General features: G+C 35.4%; 3 protein-coding genes across 9 annotated transcripts; 1 reads left to right on the forward strand and 2 right to left on the reverse strand.

The window, feature by feature from the left end:
* The first annotated feature begins 1,218 nt into the window (after positions 1-1,218).
* On the forward strand, positions 1,219-5,744 carry LOC145570446 (G-type lectin S-receptor-like serine/threonine-protein kinase At1g11330). The gene is made up of 8 exons (XM_081629530.1): positions 1,219-1,344; positions 2,197-3,474; positions 3,617-3,727; positions 4,170-4,336; positions 4,419-4,629; positions 4,725-4,962; positions 5,070-5,220; positions 5,334-5,744. Exons 2-8 carry the CDS (start codon positions 2,217-2,219, stop codon positions 5,646-5,648), a joined length of 2,451 nt encoding a protein of 816 aa, XP_081485656.1. The 5' UTR covers positions 1,219-1,344; positions 2,197-2,216; the 3' UTR covers positions 5,649-5,744.
* Positions 5,663-10,029, reverse strand: LOC145570445 (G-type lectin S-receptor-like serine/threonine-protein kinase SD1-13). Of its 7 annotated transcripts, none has more exons than XM_081629529.1 (9): positions 9,809-10,028; positions 9,630-9,689; positions 8,321-9,541; positions 8,026-8,133; positions 7,671-7,834; positions 7,371-7,581; positions 6,983-7,220; positions 6,674-6,824; positions 5,664-6,448 (listed from the first exon to the last, which is right to left on the reverse strand). In XM_081629529.1, exons 3-9 carry the CDS (start codon positions 9,489-9,491, stop codon positions 6,143-6,145), a joined length of 2,349 nt encoding a protein of 782 aa, XP_081485655.1. In that variant the 5' UTR covers positions 9,492-9,541; positions 9,630-9,689; positions 9,809-10,028; the 3' UTR covers positions 5,664-6,142. The 7 variants fall into 7 exon arrangements, with proteins under 7 accessions (XP_081485652.1, XP_081485651.1, XP_081485649.1 ...); XM_081629528.1 differs by having other exon boundaries at positions 9,630-9,696; XM_081629527.1 differs by having other exon boundaries at positions 9,630-9,720.
* A 1,640-nt stretch (positions 10,030-11,669) lies between these two features.
* Positions 11,670-18,072, reverse strand: LOC145572209 (uncharacterized). The gene is made up of 6 exons (XM_081631210.1): positions 17,742-18,072; positions 14,362-14,497; positions 13,830-13,914; positions 13,702-13,752; positions 12,063-12,163; positions 11,670-11,964 (listed from the first exon to the last, which is right to left on the reverse strand). Exons 1-6 carry the CDS (start codon positions 17,905-17,907, stop codon positions 11,832-11,834), a joined length of 672 nt encoding a protein of 223 aa, XP_081487336.1. The 5' UTR covers positions 17,908-18,072; the 3' UTR covers positions 11,670-11,831.
* Positions 18,073-20,026: the final 1,954 nt, after the last annotated feature.

Raw genomic sequence — 20,026 nt, forward strand, 5'->3', positions numbered from 1 at the left:
CAAAGACAAGTGTATGAATAGTGCTAAAATCCAAACGTGTCAATTAAAAAAAAAAAAAACAGAGGTAGTATTATTTATCAAGTTATATTAACTACTTCGTATATAATATTCATTCGATCTTACTCGTTTGGGTCGTTTCCCACCCGTTTCGTTTGAATCAAAAGTCATGTTGAATATTTAGGTTGCCTGACTTCTCTCAGTACACATTACACAACTGCTTTTGTAACATATTATCAATTAACGTCTTATAGATAGATTGTTAGTTAAATATACTTGTATAAGATAGATTATTAATTAATATTATTAATACTCCCGTATTTCATGGTGATTGGACAAACAGTGGTCATCGATAAAATCCAAAAACCCCAGTTGGTGCATGTTGCCATGTTGTGCGTGTGCTACCTAGTTTGTGTTTTGTATTACTGAATTATTGTCTGTATTAGTTTGTTATAATACTATTGTAACCTTTTTATTTTCTTATCAATTTGTTAGATTAGTACTATAGTAACCTTTTTTATTTCTCATCTGGAGAAGTCAACATCTTTGTTACAAACAATATTTCTAATTTCATAGATTACATATAAATTTGCACTACATTATTATTAATATTATGGATACGGAAAATCACAATCTCAAATTTCTTACAGCCTTTCAGGTGTTTGTTTTAATTGTCCTAAGAATTAAACCCTCATAAAAGTTGTTATTCGTGAAACGTATAGTAATTTTCCACACATATATCTTGAGAATTATTTTTGTGTTTGTTTACACAACCTTTCATGAATTTTTTTTTCATCGATTGGAATTTTGGTAATTTATATTATAAATTTTGCATGAACAATAAATTCTAGTAAATTACCACTTTTTTCATGCTTGTTGTCAACCATAACTTAATATCGGTGACTAGTTAGTGTATGAAAGCTATCTAACTAGTGCAAACAATGCGATTAAATAAAAAATTGTGTCATTTTCTTATGAAAAAATTGATATTGTACACATATGAGAACTTATATATATTTCGTCAAAGGACTAACGAGTACGGAGTAATTCATTTATGCCTTAAGAAATAGGTAACATAGCTAATTTCTATGTAGTGACAAAAACAGACCCTTAAAAATATGTTAGACTTAAAAGCAGCCATGACATGATGATAGATTAGCAAGTTGCACAAGCATATAAAAAGAAGGAAAATGATGAAGTTCATACTATTTCCAAATTAAAGCTGTGCAATTTCTCAGCTTCCTGCTTTACGCGTTATACGCATTGTTCTGGCCACCATTTCCATTTCTCCACCACCCTCCATTCATCATCGATCACAACTTATCTTACTACTACGACGCTGCTGTGGTATGTTTTTCTCTCCTTCTAACCGTTTTTGTTTTTATATATCATTGCGTTTTTGGCTGAAATTTAGCTGTATCGTACTGTCTCTGTCTCTATAATTTTGCCTTGTTTGGACGGTAATTGTCTCATAGAAACAGTTAAAATGGATTAACATACTTTTAGAGATGGAGTATGGATCGAAATATCTTGTGTGCTATATATATGTATGATTAAATTACAGATCAATTCGAGTCAAATTGGTTTGAATTTTGGGTCAAATTTAGTCAACATATTTTCTATTACAATATAATGAAGCTTATGAACCGAAGATTGGTTGCTAAATGTAAATTCAAATAATTATAATAAACAGGAGTGTGTATATTTATTGATTCTTAATTACGGGTAGTATTGATTTTATTTGTGTGATTAAGTATAAGATCATGTGAATTTGTACAGTCTTTCAAAAAAAAAAAAAAAAGTCAATTTGTACTTAGTATATGTATTGAGGTCTTTTGAGATTTTTGTGATAGATTAACAGGATACATTTTTTGATACTCTTAATCACAAATTTTTAGTTTTGAATAAATTATTAAGCCCACTATACATCTTTTGATAATTTACTTAAACACATTATTTAGTTTTGATTTAATTATAAGCTCAGTATATATATGTTTTGTTGAATTATCAAATTGTTGATTTTTTTAAAAAAAAAGGAGGTAGGGGTGCCTCAATGGCTTACTGCACCTTTGTACACCAAACAAAATAACATAAAACCACGGTCTAACCCAAAACATAAATTGGCCATAATGTGTGCAACATGGTACTATGTAACTATGTTATCATGCTTGTTATTTCATTTTGGTGTTAATTTTACAGGATCACATCAACATTCACTAATGACTTCTATACATGTCCTGTTACTTCTGTGTTGCTACTTTAGTTCCTTATGCATAGCAATAGACAGCATCACATCGTCAATATTTCTTAAAGAACATGAATCTATAGTCTCAAAGAATGGTGAATTTAAGTTAGGCTTCTTCAGCCCCTCGAACAGCACTAACCGGTATATTGGGATTTGGTTTAACAAGGTACCTACAAATGATTTTTTTTGGGTAGCAAACAGAAATAACCCGCTTAATGATTCTTCTGGTGTGATGAAAGTATCTGCAGATGGAAATCTGCAAGTCTTGAATGAGAGAAATGATGTCCTTTGGTCGTCGAATATGTCTGTCACTGCAGCAAATGCCTCTTTATCAGCAGAACTTCTAGATACTGGGAATCTAGTTCTGTTTTCTTCTGGTACCAATGGCACTATGGTCTGGCAAAGCTTTGATCACCCTACGGATTCTCTTATGCCGAATACAAAGTTGATTATTTCCAATTCTAATATTAAGCATGCTTTACAACCTTGGAAGAGCCCTTCTGACCCATCATTTGGGAGATTTTCTGTTGGGACCGACTCTTTCATTCATTCTCAAGTAATTATATGGGATGGTGATCGGCCACATTGGCGTAGTGGTCCTTGGAATGGGAATATATTTCTAGGATTGATGTATACTGATGAAGCTACCAACTATGCAAACACCTATATTCGTCAGAATGACAAAGATGGGACAGTCGACTTTGTCTATACTGGTGCAAGTACTCTGGCCTATTCTCACTACGCTTTCAGCTATGATGGAACAATAAGCGAGAAATGGTGGGATGGAAAGAAGTGGCAGTATGTTTGGGGCGCCCCTGTAACAGAATGTGATTTGTATGGTAGTTGTGGAGCGTTTGGAAGTTGCAATCCTACAAGTTCTCCTGTTTGTAGGTGTTTGAAAGGGTTCAGGCCGAAGAATCCTGAGGAATGGAAGAAAGGAAACTGGACGAACGGATGTGTACGAAGGGTGCCATTGCAATGTGGAATTCAGGGTGGTAAAGATGATGGGTTTTTACCGGTAAAGAATGTTAAAGTGCCAGACCGTACAGAGTGGTCAGTGGGACTAAATCAGGTTAACTGCAGAAGCCAATGCTTACAAAATTGTTCTTGTTTAGCTTATGCTTATGATGCTGGTGCTGGATGTATGTACTGGAGTAAAGACTTAATCGATATTCAAGAATTTTCAAGTGGGGGGTTAGATCTTTATCTTCGCCTACCACATTCAGAGCTAGGTAACCTTTTCCTTGTTTATCTGTTCAATCAGACAGTACATAATTTCTTTCCCTTTGAAGTTGAATAAACTTGCCTTGAAAATCTACACAACTCTATATTTCGGAGTTCACTAATGAAAAATATCAACTGTCTGCCTCACAGTTACCAGTAATAAGAAAATAGTTGTTATTATAGCGACAGTTATCTTAGTCACTATTGGAGTTGCAGCTTTGACATTATTCATCTGGTGGAAAATTATGACTCAAAGAAAAGGTAGCTCCAGATCTTTGTTATTACGGAGTATTTTTTTTTATGAATGTTAATGTAGCTATTTGGCTTTGCATCAAATAAACTAAGATAGCTAGCCTGACATGTCCTGATTTATAGTTATAAGAGCACATTCTTTTCACCTGAACTTATCTAAACTTAATTGATTAGGCCGGAGTTTCACATGATTTTACACTGGAACAAAATGCATCCTAATTTATCAAGAGTAAATATTATTTAAAACATTAATGTTATCTTGTTCCAAGTAATTTCCTTTTTTTTTTCTTGATAATTTGAATAATGGTTAAGAGACTTTGTTCCTTTTACCTTATTTTTTGCAATCTGTATTGGTGGTAACTAGACAGTAGAAAATCAACTCTATTATTTATGGAATTAATTACCATAACAAGATGTCACTTCTAATCCTAATTTACATTGGATATAAAAGCTCAAAGGAAGAATGAACAGCTGGACAATTTGAAGCATGATGAGAATGGACACCAAGTTCAACTCGAAGAGTTGCCATTGTTTGAATTCAAAAGGCTTGCAACTGCAACAAACGACTTTCAAGATAGCAATAAACTTGGACAAGGTGGTTTTGGTCCAGTATATAAGGTATAACAATAGTTAATGTTGCAAGTACTTTATCATGATCACTGAAGTCAATAATGTATATTTTATCTATGCTTGATTCCAGGGAACACTGGAAGACGGAGTACAAATAGCAGTGAAAAGACTTTCTGCTGCTTCAGGACAAGGCTTAGAAGAGTTCATGAATGAAGTTGTGGTTATCTCTAAGCTGCAGCACAGGAACCTTGTTAAACTTCTAGGTTGCTGCATAGAAAATAAGGAAAAAATGCTTATTTATGAATATATGCCTAATAAGAGCTTGGATTTCTTTCTGTTTGGTAAGTACCATCCTGCTTTAATTTCACTTTCACGCGTCTTGCTTCATGTTTGGCATGTCTCTTGAAGTATTTAATATTTTTATATCAATATTCAGATCCTGTCAAGCGAGAGCTTTTGAGCTGGGAGAAACGATTCACCATCATTGAAGGCATAAGTAGAGGCCTGGTTTATCTTCATAGAGATTCTAGACTAAGGATTATTCACAGAGATTTAAAAGCAAGCAATATATTGTTGGATGAGGATCTTATCCCTAAAATATCAGACTTCGGAATGGCACGTATCTTTGAAAATAAACAGGATCAAGATAACACTAGAAGGGTAGTTGGAACATAGTAAGCTCTCCAGTTCCGTTTTTCTTCCCTTTTTTTTCAAACTTCAGAGCTGTGCTTCTTTTTCGAAGTTAGAAACTTCTTAATGTATTTGTGTTTCCAAAATGCAGTGGGTATATGTCTCCTGAGTATGCAATGGAAGGTCACTTCTCTGAAAAATCTGATGTTTACAGCTTTGGGGTGCTGTTACTGGAGATTATGACAGGAAAAAAGAATAATAACTTTTGGTTGGATGAACAATCACTGACTCTTCTAGGATATGTAAGTCTAGAAATTGAACCATATAAATTATGTGCTTCTAAGGTTATAGGACTACTAGATTTCTGACCTTTTGTTTTCTTGGTTTCTGATGATTTGTTTTCAATGATTCTTAGGTATGGAAACTATGGAATGAAGATGACCTTCAGTCTGTAATTGATCCATTAATAGCTGAACCAACCTTTTCGCCGGAGATCTTAAGGTGCATCCATGTAGGGTTATTATGCGTACAAGAATTTCCAGGAGATAGGCCTAGCACTTCTACACTACTATCAATGATAGTTAGTGATATAGTAGATCTTCCATGTCCTAAGCAACCCGGCTTTATTAGAAGGTTGGTTTCTTCTGACACCGATTCCTCTCAATTACATGGACCAAAGAGTTCATCTAGCAGCAATTATGTCTCAGTTACACATTTGTCTGGCCGATAATCATCTGTATTATAAATGATTCTAAAGTTTTGGTTCCTTGTAAATTGTTAAAATGACCACTATTCAGTTTCTAATAGAAAAATGAGATCATTTCTCCTTGCAAATATATATCCATTGCAATCTTACAAATTTACAATATCTAGTATCCAATGCAGTCTTGCAAATTTACAATTTCTTGTCAAATCATACTCTCAAAATCCAATGTAGATTCGTGTACATGTATTCATAGCACCAAGGAGAAGTTATGATTTTATCTTTTTAAGATTTGTTGACAATAAGCTATTTGGAGTCTTTGCTAGGAGTTGCAGCCCCATTCCTTTTACATCTTGTGTCCTGCATTCCGAGCTCCTTTGGTATTCTCAAGGGATCTTCAAGCACCAAATGAGCTCGGAATATCAAAGTAGCATCAAAAGAGCTCGGAATGCTATCATAAGTATCATTACAATTGAATGTTCAAGAGAGTTTGGTGTTTTACCACTACTAGCTGTCTATGTTTATCGAGCAATCAGACGTGTAATAGACATATCATTCACGGAGGAACTCTGTTGCGATTGGTAAGATTCAGTACCAGTTGCTGCCAAACGTTTAATGAACCCAGGTTGTTTAGGGGATGGAAGGTCTTCAATGTCACTTGTAAGCATTGAGAAAACAGTAGAGATATTAGGCCTATCATTCACATATTCTTGAACGCACAGCAGACCCACTTGTATGCACTTTTCAGTCTCCTTTCTGAAATTTGGATGAGAAACTACAGAGTCGACTGCTGGAGCGACATTACCCTCAATCCATAATTTCCATACCTGTATACAGCATATCAAGAAAATCTTAAGTGAGATTGTCTCAAAATAATTCACTGTGAAACACTAGGAGTTACCCCAATCTTACAATAAATTATTGTATGACTATCTCAAATCAGAAGTCATTGAAATTTCAAAAATCACGATACTATCAATTCCTCAGAGGATCAAGCATTTTCTGGAAAGCAGAATTTTTTTGTAGCAAGAAGCCAACAATTCAAGACTTACATAGCCTATGAGCGTTAAGGATTGCTCTTCAAACCAGAAGGTACTGCTCCTTTTCCCTGTCACAATCTCTAGCAGTAGGACACCGAAACTGTAGACATCTGACTTTTCAGAGAAGTGCCCTTCCATCGCATACTCAGGTGACATATAACCGCTGCATTATACACAGTCAAAATTAAGGTGCAATATTACTATACAAGACTATACTGTTTTTTTGAAGTGAGCTACAATAAGACATTGATTAGTTCACCTTAGACAAAGATAAAAGTTGTCCAAGACCAATGTCAGAGATAAACATTATATAAGACTTACTACGTGCCAACTATCCTTCTGGTTTCTTCTTGATCTTGGCCATGACCAAAGATCCGAGCCATGCCAAAGTCAGAGATCTTTGGATTGAGCTCTTTGTCCAACAAAATGTTGCTTGGTTTAAGATCCCTATGAATAATTCTTAACCTAGAATCCCTGTGAAGGTAAAGAAGGCCTCGGCATATCCCTTCAATAATATTGAAGCGTTTACTCCAGTCCAGAAGTTGTCGCTTGGCAGGATCTAGTTATTGGTATGCAGGCTTAGTAACTACCTTGAAAATATAAGCTTCAAAGACAATCATATTATGATAATCTATTAAGTGAAGATATTGCATTCTCAGAAGATTGTTTAATGATGCAGTTTGGTGAAAACAAAAAAAGCGATACTTACTGAACAAAAATGCATCCAAACTTCCATTAGGCATGTATTCATAGATTAACATTTTTTCTTCTCCTTCTATACAAAATCCAAGCAGTCTGACAAGATTCACATGTTGAAGTCTGGAAATTACAACCACTTCATTCATGAACTCCTCCAGGCCTTGTCCGTAAACTGTGGAAAGTCTTTTTACAGCCATCTCTTGGCCATCTTTCAATATTCCCTGAGAAAAATAAACAGCATATCAACTCACGCTTGTTAGATCCCAATGCACTGCTACTAGTGGCAACTGGGAAAGAGTGATTAATTTACCTTGTAGACCTGTCCAAAACCACCATATCCGAGCTTTTGACTTTCATGGAAGTTCCTAGTAGCAACTATGAGGGTTTCAAAATCAAACAGTGGTAGATCTTTCAGCACAGCTGATCTCCCATCATATTTAAATTTAATGTTCTCACGTATCTTCCTTCTGTTTTCTGTTCCAAATAAGTAAAAGGTTTTAATTAAACACCAGACAGTTACTGAAGAAGTGTACTACAAGGCTAGTTGCTTAAATTTCAAAGCAACAATGATTTTTGTTAGCACCTTAAGGAATAGCCAATGTTTTCAGAATATGGTTCAACACTTTCATCAATGGTATCAAAAGTGGTTAGTGATAACAGTTTACCTTTCGGTTCAATCAGCCATCTCCAGAGGAAGCAGATAAGTAAGACAATCAAGGTTGCTCCAGAAATTATTGCTCCATAAATAACAGCTTTATGTTTATGCTTGCTACCTGCCAATAAAGAATAAACAACAAAGAGTATGATCTTTCCTCTGATATGTAAGGCTTATAGAAGTTATCCTGCTGTTGCATGTATGAAGCAGAAAACAACACCTGGAAAAGTAGAAATAAATAAGACGAATATGAACCTAACAGGCAAAATGTATAATGAGAGTTCTGGATTTTGATTTTCATTTACCTAGTTCTGATTCTGCTACACGCAGGTAAAGATCTACTCCGCCAATAGTAAACTCTTGAATATCAATTAAGTCTGTACTCCAGTACAAGCACCCTGCACCGTAATCATAAGTGTAAGCCAGACAAGAGCAATTCTTCAAGCATTGGCTTCTGCATTCATTTGGATTTAGTCCTGTCAACCACTCTGCGTGATCTGGCAATTTAACCATTCTTAGCATAAGAAAGCCATCTAGGGTCGTTTCAGTTCCACAACGCAAAGGCATCTTTCTAACACATCCACTAGACCAGTTTCCTTTGCTCCATTGCTCTGCATTCTTCGGTTTAAATCCCCTCAAACATCGACACATTGGAGACTTTAGAGGGTTGCATGTTCCAAATGCTCCACATTTGCCATAAAAATCACACTCAACATCAGGAGCTTTATATACTGTCTGCCATTGCCTGATACCAGAATCCCACCATACCTCATTTATTGACCCATCAACTTCAAATGCATAGTGTGAAAATGACAGCTTGTTTATACCAGTATATACCAAATCAACTTCTTCTTTGTTAGTTTGCTGCATATAGGTATCAGCATAATTATTAGACGGATCAGAATAGAGCAATCCCAGAAAAATATTGCCATTCCATGGACCACTTCGCCAGTATGGATGATCTCCTTCCCAAATTACTATTTGAGGATGAGTGAGGGAATCAATACCTAATGAAAACCTTCCGTATGATGGATTTGAAGGACTCTTCCCAGATTGTAAAGCGTGTTTCATGTTGAAACTGCTCATGCTTAGCTTCATGTTTGGCAATATTGAGTTTGTAGGGTGATCGAAAGACTGCCATACAGAGATACCATCTTTACTACTACTGTTAGTATTAAGTTCAAGGAGAACCAGATTCCCTGAATCTGAAAGATGGACAACTCGAGATGTACCAGATGCAAATTCTGATGAGATGTTTGATGACCAAAGGACATCTTTCCCTCCACTCAAGATTTGAATATTCCCTTCTTCGGAAATTCTTAGTACACCTGAGGAATCATACAAGGGGTTGTTCCTATTTGCCACCCATATATAATCCATGGCTGAAACTTTATTGTACCATATACCAAGATACCGATTTTTAGTGTTTGGAAGGGTAAAGAAACCCAGCTTGAAATTGCCATTACTCGAAACCATGGTTTTAGGATCCTTGAGGATCTGAGAAGCAGTAAAATTGCCTATGGCAGCTGTAACTTGAAACTTTAAGCATGAGTAGGATAGCAGAATAAAAATAGTAATTAATCTACTTACTTGCAGAAAAACCATCATACTTGCACAAGTTTAGAATTTGTGTTTAGCGTCCGTTGTTCAGAATAATCATATCCAGCAGTCTACCTACAGGCTACAGTAAGTTTTACACCACAACCTGAAATTTGTTTTGCAATAAATATATGTAGAGCTCTCCAACAGAACAAATTCAGAATCTAAGCAGGAAATGGAAGCTTAAATCATACCAGACCAAGACGGCAAGTATGGTGACAAATGCATAGCAGGTACTACTATTAATAACATGGCCGAGCAGTTGAGAGTCGAACATGAAAGTAAACGGAAAAGTGCTGCACCTATGGAAGATGACCAGATGCTGAATAGTGAATATAACACCAATAATTTATGTAAAGATTAATGATAATACAAGTAAGTTGACAGGAGATTACTAGTAATCTACTGTTGTCCTTATTTAAGCAAGTGATAATTAATTGGTTAAAATATCTCTATTGAGATTTGTACTCTTTCAGATGTACTAATAGCAATTTAGCAGCCTTGACATCACATCGTATTGACTCTTCAACTCTCATCATTTATTTATTTCAACATCACAATTTTATCATAATTGCTTGCATGGACCCTGTGACCCTACTATACTAGCATCACGGTCAAATTACACCCTCACTAAGGGTTGAGAATGTGCAAGAATGTAAAATTACACCCGGATGTATAATAGAGCTAACCGAGTAGCATTTATGGAAGTGTAGGCAAGTGGTAATTTGGTATGACCCCACAGACGGAAGACAAAAACAAGCGATTCTTATTGAAAAGAAAATAGGTAACAAAATGGAACGAGGATAAAATATTGTAGTAACACTTTAAAGAGATTATCTTTTTTGAAATATCATAGGAAATAAACAAAATTATTGCTTGTTTAATTTCTTCACTCTGTCATAAACTACTTTTTGAGAATGCTAACAAAAGCAAAATTGTGAACCTGAGCCTGAATAGTTTATTAACTCAATCTAATTCCTTAGATGAGCAAACAAAATAGTTAGGCCATGTTCTTTAGAGCTGTTTTGCTCTGCTGAAATCTGCTCTGCTTTGCTCTGCTCTGCTTTGCTGAAATCTGCTCTGCTCTGCTTCAATCTGCTCTGCTCTGCCCTGCTCTGCTTTGCTTAAAATTAATACTTAATATTGAATTATTATAATAATAATGTATATTTAATAATAATAATAATAATAAATAATTAATACTTAATGATAATAATAATTAATATTTAATAATAATAATAAATAAATAATATTTAATAATAATAATAAATATTTAATAATAATAATTAATATTTAATAATAATAATATATAAATAATATTTAATAATAATAATAAATATTTAATAATAATAATATATAATTAATATTTAATAATAATAATATATAATTAATATTTAATAATAATAATAATATATAATTAATATTTAATAATAATAATATATAATATTTAATAATAATAATATAATTAAATATTAATATTTAATAATAATAATAATTAATATAAAATAATAATAATAATAATATTAATAATAATATAATTAATATTTAATAATATTAATATTAATAATAATAATATAATTAATATTTAATAATATAAATATTATTAGTTATAATTAATATTTAATAATAAAATTTAATGATTATAGTAGTAGTAGTAGTAGCAGCAGCAGCAGCAGCAGTAATAATAATAATTGTAGTAATAATAATAATAATAATAATAGTAATAATAATAATAATAATAATAATAATAGTAGTAAAAATAATAATAATAATAATAATAGTAATAGTAATAATAATAATAATAATAATAATAATAATAATAATAATAATAATAATAATAATAATAGTAATAATAATATTAGTAATTATAATAATATTAGTAATAATAATAATATTAATATTAATGAAATCTGCTCTGCTCTGCTCGGCTCTGCTTTGCTCTGCTTCAATCTGCTCTGCTCTGCCCAGAAGCTCAAAAGAACAGGGCCTTACTGGTACATGTCTAATCTACCAATATGAAACATTCTATGAAACCCAACGGAGGGACACTGAACAAGCAGTGATTAAACCTTACACGTGCTTTTTCAAGAAAACGGCCAGCAACAAAGCAAACATCAAAGTTACAAGCATTGTCGAGAGAATTTCGCTAAGGTTGAGGCAATGCATTGTCAAAAAACAAATGTGATTGTTGCATTGTTAACAGAAACCAAAGTTGTTTCACTGGATAAGTTGAGCAGTTATACGGCTATTGAGACAAAAAGCCCCATTCTTTCTGATTACTGCATTCATTGCCTCAAGCTGCGAGGGGAAACCCACTTTTGCCATCCTCATAGGCTCAAATTGCATTTGCCTGCAGTTGCAAAACAGTACTTGTTTTAATCTGAATAATCTTTAAAAATTACGACACAAAGCTACCTTGTAAGCTTGTATGAATGATTAAGTTCTGACCTAGTAAACAATTCAAGGGAGGAAGACTCATAATTGCAGCCAGACAAAAATCGTTCTACATCTTCCAAAAGTGCATTCCGTGGTATTCCTCGGAATAATACCTGAATAGCAGAAAATTAGAGCAGTATGTGTCACATATAAAAAGCACCAGCACAGAAACAGTTACAATCCAAAGCAACTATTTCCAGAAAATAAGAAGGTAAGTGGAGATGCATTCCAAGGCAAAAATAATTTTCATACCTGAAGTACAATGCACACACAATTCAATAAGATATCAATCAATCAAAGCCTTAATCCCATAAGTGGGGTCGGCAACATGAACCAAAAGTGATTATTTCGTGTAGTCATCGACTAAAATCTTCCTCCTTAATCCCTTACATTCAAATACCTCATCCCCATGCAAATCCAAATACTTCATATCTTTCCTAACTCCTTCCAACCAAGTCATTTTCGGTCTCCCTCTCCTTCGTTTAACCCTTCCCTCGTCCCATGACAGTTCAATAAGATAGTACATAGAAAATATAGCATCAACAGAATACAAAGTTCCCCCTCTCTCACTGTCCCCCTCCCCACCCCTTTCTCTCTCTCTCTCACTAGATTGAAGGTTGGATCATTGAAAGGTATGATTTCTCACATTTTTGATGTTACTAGGTGCTAGACTGAGGGGGTTAAGAAGCAGCCAAGTGGGATATAGTTGCGAGGAGAGCAAAGAGAGCACAGAACAAAACTGAAGGGGGAGAGGTCATCATAAGAGGGGAAGGAGTGTCAAAGGTTAGCACAGGGAAGCGGAGAAAAAGCAGTAACTGGAAAGGAGTGTGGTTGTATCAATGGGGTCTGGTCATAGACTTTTCTACTTCATCTGTTTTTTATTCTTTAGGTCAATACCAAGGGTCCAATGATAGTTTTAAGGAAACCATCTTCCCCCACTCATTAGCTAAATCATATACAAGGATTTCATGATATAGGTGCCCCTAGTATCAATTTCAAACACATGTTGACATGCAAGGTTTTAATGCATTCCAAACACATACCAACCCTTTCAAGCAATATAACCAACTGACGCCTAATTTGAGTCTTGTGAATGTGCTTCTAAATAAACCTTCCAAGATGAGAGCCATATTCAACGAACTATATACAAATAAACAGCAAAATAGGTTCCTCGGCTTAGTGGCAATTGCAGGACTAAAATGTCTCAAAGTATCTACAGATCCGTTATCACAATTAAAGCAATGACATTTGATATTATAACAGCAACTCAAAAGGAAAATAGACAAATGAGAATGGCGCTTCAGCTGCTACTTAGCAGCAATCAAAAGCATTAAACAACTTCCCTGCAAACGGTCTGCAAAATTAATTACAGATCACTTCAAATTCAACAAGCACATAGATGCAATAAACAATAAATAAATAAAAAAAATAAAAAAAAAATACTCAGATTGCCTAAGAACCAACTTTTTGTGAGGACTTGAATCATGTTCTGCAAAAATTAGAGTCCAACAAGATCACATTTTCTTAACGCACTTGTTCACCTTTTAAATTAAGACATTCAAAAGTCAAAACAAATGAGATAATGATAAAAAAAAAAAAAAAAAAAAAAAAAAAAAAGGCCTTGAGAGTTTCGAAAGGCAGCCCTACTTACATATCTTCCATTATAAGGTGCTACAAGATCCCATTGTTGATGATCTACTACCTGAAATTGAACAAACCAATATCAATACACCGAAGCTACACAAATTATTTAAAGGGGAGACAACTCAAATGATTCACCTTCTCCAATTTAAAAGACCGGTTCTTCCTTGTAAGCTCTCGAATGGCAGTACCATAATCAGATTCAGAGCGGAATTGCACCAGCCTGAGATAGACCAACTTTAAAGTTACTGCTTACAAATGCTTTACTAATCCAAGAACAGTACAACACTTTGAGGGATCCGTTAAAGGGTTAATATTGGTCCCAGAAAAAGATATGGATCTAGGTGATCCAAGTAGTAACCAAACAAACCAAACCTTCAAGTCAACGACTATAATTTTCTAGTCAAGCTAGTCTCATCAATGACAAAAAGCTAATACTCTTAAGAAAATATGAAAATAAATTCATAAACGTCCACACTTATGAGGAAGAAGATAATAATCGATCCCTCACAATACAACTGAACTCGTTTTATTCACCATTTTGCATAAGAATGTATTGTTTTCTCAATGATTAGAAAAATTGATGGACAACATAGCCAAAATACTTCAAAATGTGTTGCACACCATAAAATAATTGCACAATGCATGCTTTATAAATCAAGAAAATTACATTGCCATCGGATGATATGTCCTGTTGTAATCAACCTTAATGTCATCCATTGTCAAGTTGCATCCTTCAAACAAACTGATGATGTCAGTCTTCAGTGTATTTGATGAGATGCCAAACAGCCTCCCATAGACCGAACCTAAAATGTGACAATGGCATAAGACAATATTTCACAATAACAAAAGTGACAAAGCCATGAATGTAACAATAATTTATCTTCCATATATGATTGGGCACGCAATTTAGTTTGAGAAGATGGAATGCAGCACCAGCAAAACAAAGATACTAATGAAAAAGTAGAAGCCCAGAATATCTGCACTCTTTAAATTCTATTTTTTCAATTTACTCAATCAAAGAAAATGCCATCAACAAAGACAGAAAATGACAATGTCATTATGCTTCATCACGTGTCTCCAAGTCTACTAAATCCTATGAATTTGTAATTACTTATCTGAAATGGGACCATGAACATAAAATGAAGGTTCACATGAAGTATTGAGAACCTCTAATTATCACATGCATGCATAATATTTTTGACCTAACATAGTAACATCCAGCTTCTCTTAGACAGCATCACTCATAAAATTAGTAAGAAAGTTTACAGGAGCAACCTCACTGGTTGTGCACTGAATACCATTCCCTTATAAAAGACGTATGAGCACATAATAATGTACTTATATACTCTGTTATAACCATTCAAAAACTAGGGTACATGGTAAGATGACCATTAGTAAAATTTACTTATACAAGAGACTGAAAAGGCTTTATAATTAAAATAAATATTGCAGATGATCAATCTACACCAAATCAAGGTGTAAATTCAAGGGATTCTCCAGATTGAAAAGGCTTTTACTATAACAAAAATAAATATTGCAGATGACCAATCTACACCAAATCAAGGTGTAAATTCCAGGGATGCTCCAGTTTGGAGAATACTGAAACCATGAAGTAGAAGAAACCGTTGTAAGATGGTATGAAAGGGTATATCATTATATATTCAAACTATTCATCTTAAATGACTAGACAGCTTAAAATTTTCACAATTATACCATTACTTATAACAATTATGTAACTCTATTCCATTAGCCTATGTGACTCATGCTCAAGTACCCATGTCCCCAAGTCAAGAATACTTCCCAACACCCCCACCCCACCCAACCCCCCCCCCCACCCCGCACATATTCCGTATTAATACTTGCGTTCCAATAATACTTTTACGTATTAATACTCCCGAATCAGCGTATTCACTGTATTATGATATCTCAATGCACATAGATAAGATTTAACGAGGAGTGATGGAGAGTAAAAATAGATAAACAAGGGTAGGGTTTGTTTATTTGTCTCCATTTTTGCTTTCCTGTTATAATTTGTTTCTTTTGCAGGGTGACCTAATACTCCCATCCCCTCCATGAACTCCTTATTTAAGTCTTGTATACCAATTCTCCCTTCTTTTTTTTTTTTTTTTTTTTTTTTTTTTTTTTTTTTTTTTTATGAAAAACCCTTTATATTTGTTATGGTGCATTATTTATATCGTATTATGACCCAAAAAATATTATATTACAAAAACACCTCAAACGTATTACAATACTCCCACCTAGCGTTTTGCGAATTCGTATTCGTTCCGTACATTGAAGCATATTACGTATTTATCTTCTGAAGAATTTTCATGATTTTATCCCAAAAAAAGAGTCGAAGTGTCTAACCCATTTTCAAGTGTCAAGGATCCAACACAAGTAGTTGAGGTAAAACAAAGAGCTTGAGTAACATAGCCATCAACTCTATTACTCTAAAGAGTCTTTCCAGCATATTGAATTGAAACAAAGGGATTTAGGCACATCTTGAGCATTTTATTAAAAAAAAAAAAGTTTAAGAGCAGCCCTATGGTGTATAGTGCAGTTTTTATCACATGCGAAGTATGTTGTTTATCTTCACCATGATTTTATAGTTAGATACATCATCTTAACCACCCTAATGTTAATCACCCTTCAAGTCTTATAGACTGTTATTGTATTGATTCAAGATTATGTTAGAAGCTCCATCTATTTCCATCACTAAATTTAATGATCAACTTCATAGGTAATTTTTCAGAAATAAACCTACACTATAGTGCATGGTAATTTTTGTTATCCCACAATTATCTCTTCTCCATTCATTTTCATTACCACTTAATATCACCTCAAAAGTGAAACTGGAAACAAGAAAGAAAGCACAAAATAAGGACAGAGTTGCAATGCTATTTATTGCAAGGCAGAGCTTGTTTTACAAAATCAAATATCTAGGTTATTACTAGGGGTGCTAATTGAGTTGAGCAGCTCGCGAGCAACTCGTACTCGACTCGGTCAACGCTCGGTCAAAACTCGACTCGAGTTGGCTCGACTCGAATTCGACTCGACTCGAGATGTTAACGAGCACGAGTTGAGCAAGCTCTAACTCGACTCGATAAGCTCGTGAGCAACTCGATAATATAATATTAATATAGAATTTGCAAACAACAAGTTACTATCTTTAAACAAATTTGACACTTATTAAGCCTTAATTTATATCATAAAAAAAGAAAGAGTAAATTTTTAATAAAATCTATATATAATAAGGAAAACAATATTAATTGAACAAAAAATAAATAAAGGCATATAATAATAGAAGGACCAAAATTTTAACGAGCATAATGTGAGCTGCTCGACTCGACTCGAAACTTTAACGAGCACGAGTCGAGCAGGTTTTATTTGCTCGAAACTTTAGCGAGCACGAGTTGAGCACATGTAAAAAGTTTTGGAGTTGAGTCGAGCACCCCTCAGCTCGTGATCGACTCGCTCGATAAGCACCCCTAGTTATTACCATTACCGATAATTATTAGCGGGTTAACACCCCCCAAACAAGAAAAATTGTTTTTTTTTTAAAAAAAAAGCCTCAAATTTTATCTATCATGCTAAAAAAATTAAAACTTTGACGTTCAATCAATTTTCCAAATACCATAAAATTACCATCCAAGCTAATTATCCATACTTGACATCAAAGATGATATATTTCGAAAATCCAAACATCCTTATTTTCTATGCTCCACAAAATTAAACCATGAGTCCATGTTTCAAAGTTTCAACAGATTGATTGTATTTTGGTTTATTCCCAAAAACATGATATAACTATAGTTTAATAGCAACATAAGGTACATTTTAACAATCAATTTATTAATAATCCTTCAAAGAACCAATTTAAATGTATAAATCACATCATAGCTCGAGCAAAATAAATAGTTATTCGAAAATCAAACAATTCCCAGCAAAATTAATATAAAAATGATATATTAGTGTATACAACCTAAAAAAAATTGAAAACTTGAAAAATAAAATAACAATTAGAAGAAAATGGGTGAGAAATTAAACGACCTGAAGTTGGGGAAGGAATAGATGAATGCGGAGGTTGAGATTGAGGTTGATGCTCAAAACCTGTAGAGAAATGGCGGGGCGAATCACGAAGAAATTGTGAAAGAAATTGAGGGTTTCTTGCATTGGTAGATTGAAGTAATTTCTGGGTTCCTCTTGAAAAAATCATGGCTGATTTTGAAAAAAGGAGGAGAAATTTGCAACTGAGTATTGAAAGAGGGTTTAAGTGTGGGAAGAAGAATTAGAGCTGAAAACACTTTGAGTTTCTCCGGGGATTAAGGCATAATGGTTTTAAGTTTGATTTAGTAAGAAAAAAGATTCGGTCATACGCAGGTGTTTTGCGGGAAGCCGAAGCTTACATTGAGGCAGCGGACTTTTGTTCGCTCACAAAATCAGAAGTGGCAACCAAGGGGGCTGAGAAGAAGCAACCTTCTCAGCAAGACTCGGTCGGCCGAAAGAAAGAAGGAAACAAGAGGAAAGAAGTCTGGGTGGCCGACGGCCAGTAGGCTAGGTCAAAGAAAGTCAAGACGTACGAGCCCCAGTATGAGTTCAACAAGGACTGTTATTCCATCCTGATGGAAATCAAAGATAAGTTCGAGTTTGAAAAGCCCCAGCTGCTAAGAGGCCCGGCTTAGTACAGGAACAAGAACAAGTACTGTCACTACCACAAAGATGTGGGTCATGACACGAACGATTGCATCAACCTGCAGAGGTTGTTGAACAAGCTGGCCGAGAAGGGTATGCTGAACTCTTATGTGATGAAGTCCAAGATCATATACACACGAACAGACAACTCGTCCGAGAAGAAACAGAAAAATGATAAGAAAAAAGACAAGGAAGATGATGGGAATAACACTGATTCAGGCTTTGTGGCTGTGATATCAGGAGGTTTCGCCTCAGGCGGCCCCACCATGAAAGGGATCAAGCAGGACGCCTGGAACTTGGGAAAGGTAATGCAAACGGATGCAGTAAAGGCCGAACCCTTCCCTGAAGTAACCATCAGTGAGGCTGACCGAGGGGAGGTCAAAGCCCTGCACAATGATCCTATGGTATTCATTATGAAGATAGCTAACTTGAAGGTCGGATGAATATTGATTTATACAGGTAGCTCGGCCGACCTCATCAGCCTGGCCGCCCTGAAGAATCTAAGCTTCCCAGAGGATGCTCTTCAAGACATCACTCACTCGTTGGTAGGATTTGGGGAGAATGTTATCCACCCAGTTGGGCAGATAAACCTACCCGTCCGATTTGGGCAAAAAGGGGAAGGAAGAGATAAGGTTGTCCGCTTTCTGGTGGTAAAAGAGCTGACTGGATATAATGTCATATTCGGCCGTGCCACGCTGAATGCAGCTAAGGTAGTCATTGTAGCTCATCTAATGCTGCTAAAGTTCGAGAGGACGGACGGTAAAATTGGAACGATCCAAGGAAGTCAGAAAATGGCTAAGGAATGTAATCAGTTGGCCGTTAAGCCCACCACACGCGGACCAAAATCATCCGAGCCAAAAGAAGAAGGAACCTCACTCCCAGCATACCAGGTCGGCCAGAAGCGCAAGGCGGCCAAGATAACAAGCCTAGCAGCTAATGACTGTCGGCCGGCCAGAAGAGTTAAGGCCCCAGCCGGCCGGCAGCCACCAAGATATAGTGCTTGACCCCGATCAACCAGGTCGGACAGTTAGTGTAGGCACTATAGCTTTGGGTATGCTTGGGGATGAGTTAGTTCAGCTGCTGAGAGAATTCAAAGATGTATTTGCATTCGAAGTTGGTGAGATGCCAGGAATAAGTCCTGACCTGGTCGTGCATAAGCTGGCCGTGAATCCATTGATAAAGCCTGTCCGTCAGAAGAAAAGAAATCATGGAGAGGAAAGGAATCAGGCGGCCGCGACTGAGGTGAATAAGCTGTTGGACGCCGGTTTCATTCGGCAATGTTATTACCCACACTGGGTAGCTAATGTAGTTCTCGTGAAGAAGCCAAATGGGACTTGGAGAATGCGTGTGGATTACACAGATCTGAACAAGGCATGCCCTAAGGATAGTTTTTCCTTGCCCAAAATCGACCGCCTGGTTTATTCAACGGCCGGGCATGCCCTGATGAGTTTCATGGACGCATACTCCGGATTCCATCAAATTCCCCTATGGGAAGAAGATCAAGAGAAAATAGCGTTCGTGACTGAGCAGGGGTTGTACTGTTACAAAGTTATGCCATTTGGCCTCAAGAATGCCCCTGCCACCTTTTAGCGACTTGTTAATATAGTCTTTAGAGACCAACTCGGCCGGAATATGGAGGCGTA

The sequence above is a fragment of the Chenopodium album genome, chromosome 12, assembly GCF_948465745.1.
Source record: "Chenopodium album chromosome 12, dcCheAlbu1.1, whole genome shotgun sequence".
Taxonomy (NCBI): domain Eukaryota; kingdom Viridiplantae; phylum Streptophyta; class Magnoliopsida; order Caryophyllales; family Amaranthaceae; genus Chenopodium; species Chenopodium album.

Bases quoted from the DNA above. Each gene is read 5' to 3' on its own strand.
- LOC145570446 (XM_081629530.1), top strand. From the start codon at position 2,217: ATGACTTCTATACATGTCCTGTTACTTCTGTGTTGCTACTTTAGTTCC. The intron at 4,337-4,418 runs GTATAACAATAG...GCTTGATTCCAG, and splicing joins GTTTTGGTCCAGTATATAAG to GGAACACTGGAAGACGGAGT. The intron at 4,630-4,724 runs GTAAGTACCATC...ATCAATATTCAG, and splicing joins CTTGGATTTCTTTCTGTTTG to ATCCTGTCAAGCGAGAGCTT.
- LOC145570445 (XM_081629526.1), bottom strand. From the start codon at position 9,623: ATGATGGTTTTTCTGCAAGTAAGTAGATTAATTACTATTTTTATTCTG. The intron at 7,835-8,025 runs GTAAACTGTTAT...TATTTGGAACAG, and splicing joins ATGGCTGATTGAACCGAAAG to AAAACAGAAGGAAGATACGT. The intron at 7,221-7,370 runs GTAAGTATCGCT...ACCAATAACTAG, and splicing joins TTTGGATGCATTTTTGTTCA to ATCCTGCCAAGCGACAACTT.
- LOC145572209 (XM_081631210.1), bottom strand. From the start codon at position 17,907: ATGATTTTTTCAAGAGGAACCCAGAAATTACTTCAATCTACCAATGCA. The intron at 13,915-14,361 runs GTAATTTTCTTG...GGTCTATCTCAG, and splicing joins ACATATCATCCGATGGCAAT to GCTGGTGCAATTCCGCTCTG. The intron at 13,753-13,829 runs GTGAATCATTTG...GTTCAATTTCAG, and splicing joins GGTCTTTTAAATTGGAGAAG to GTAGTAGATCATCAACAATG.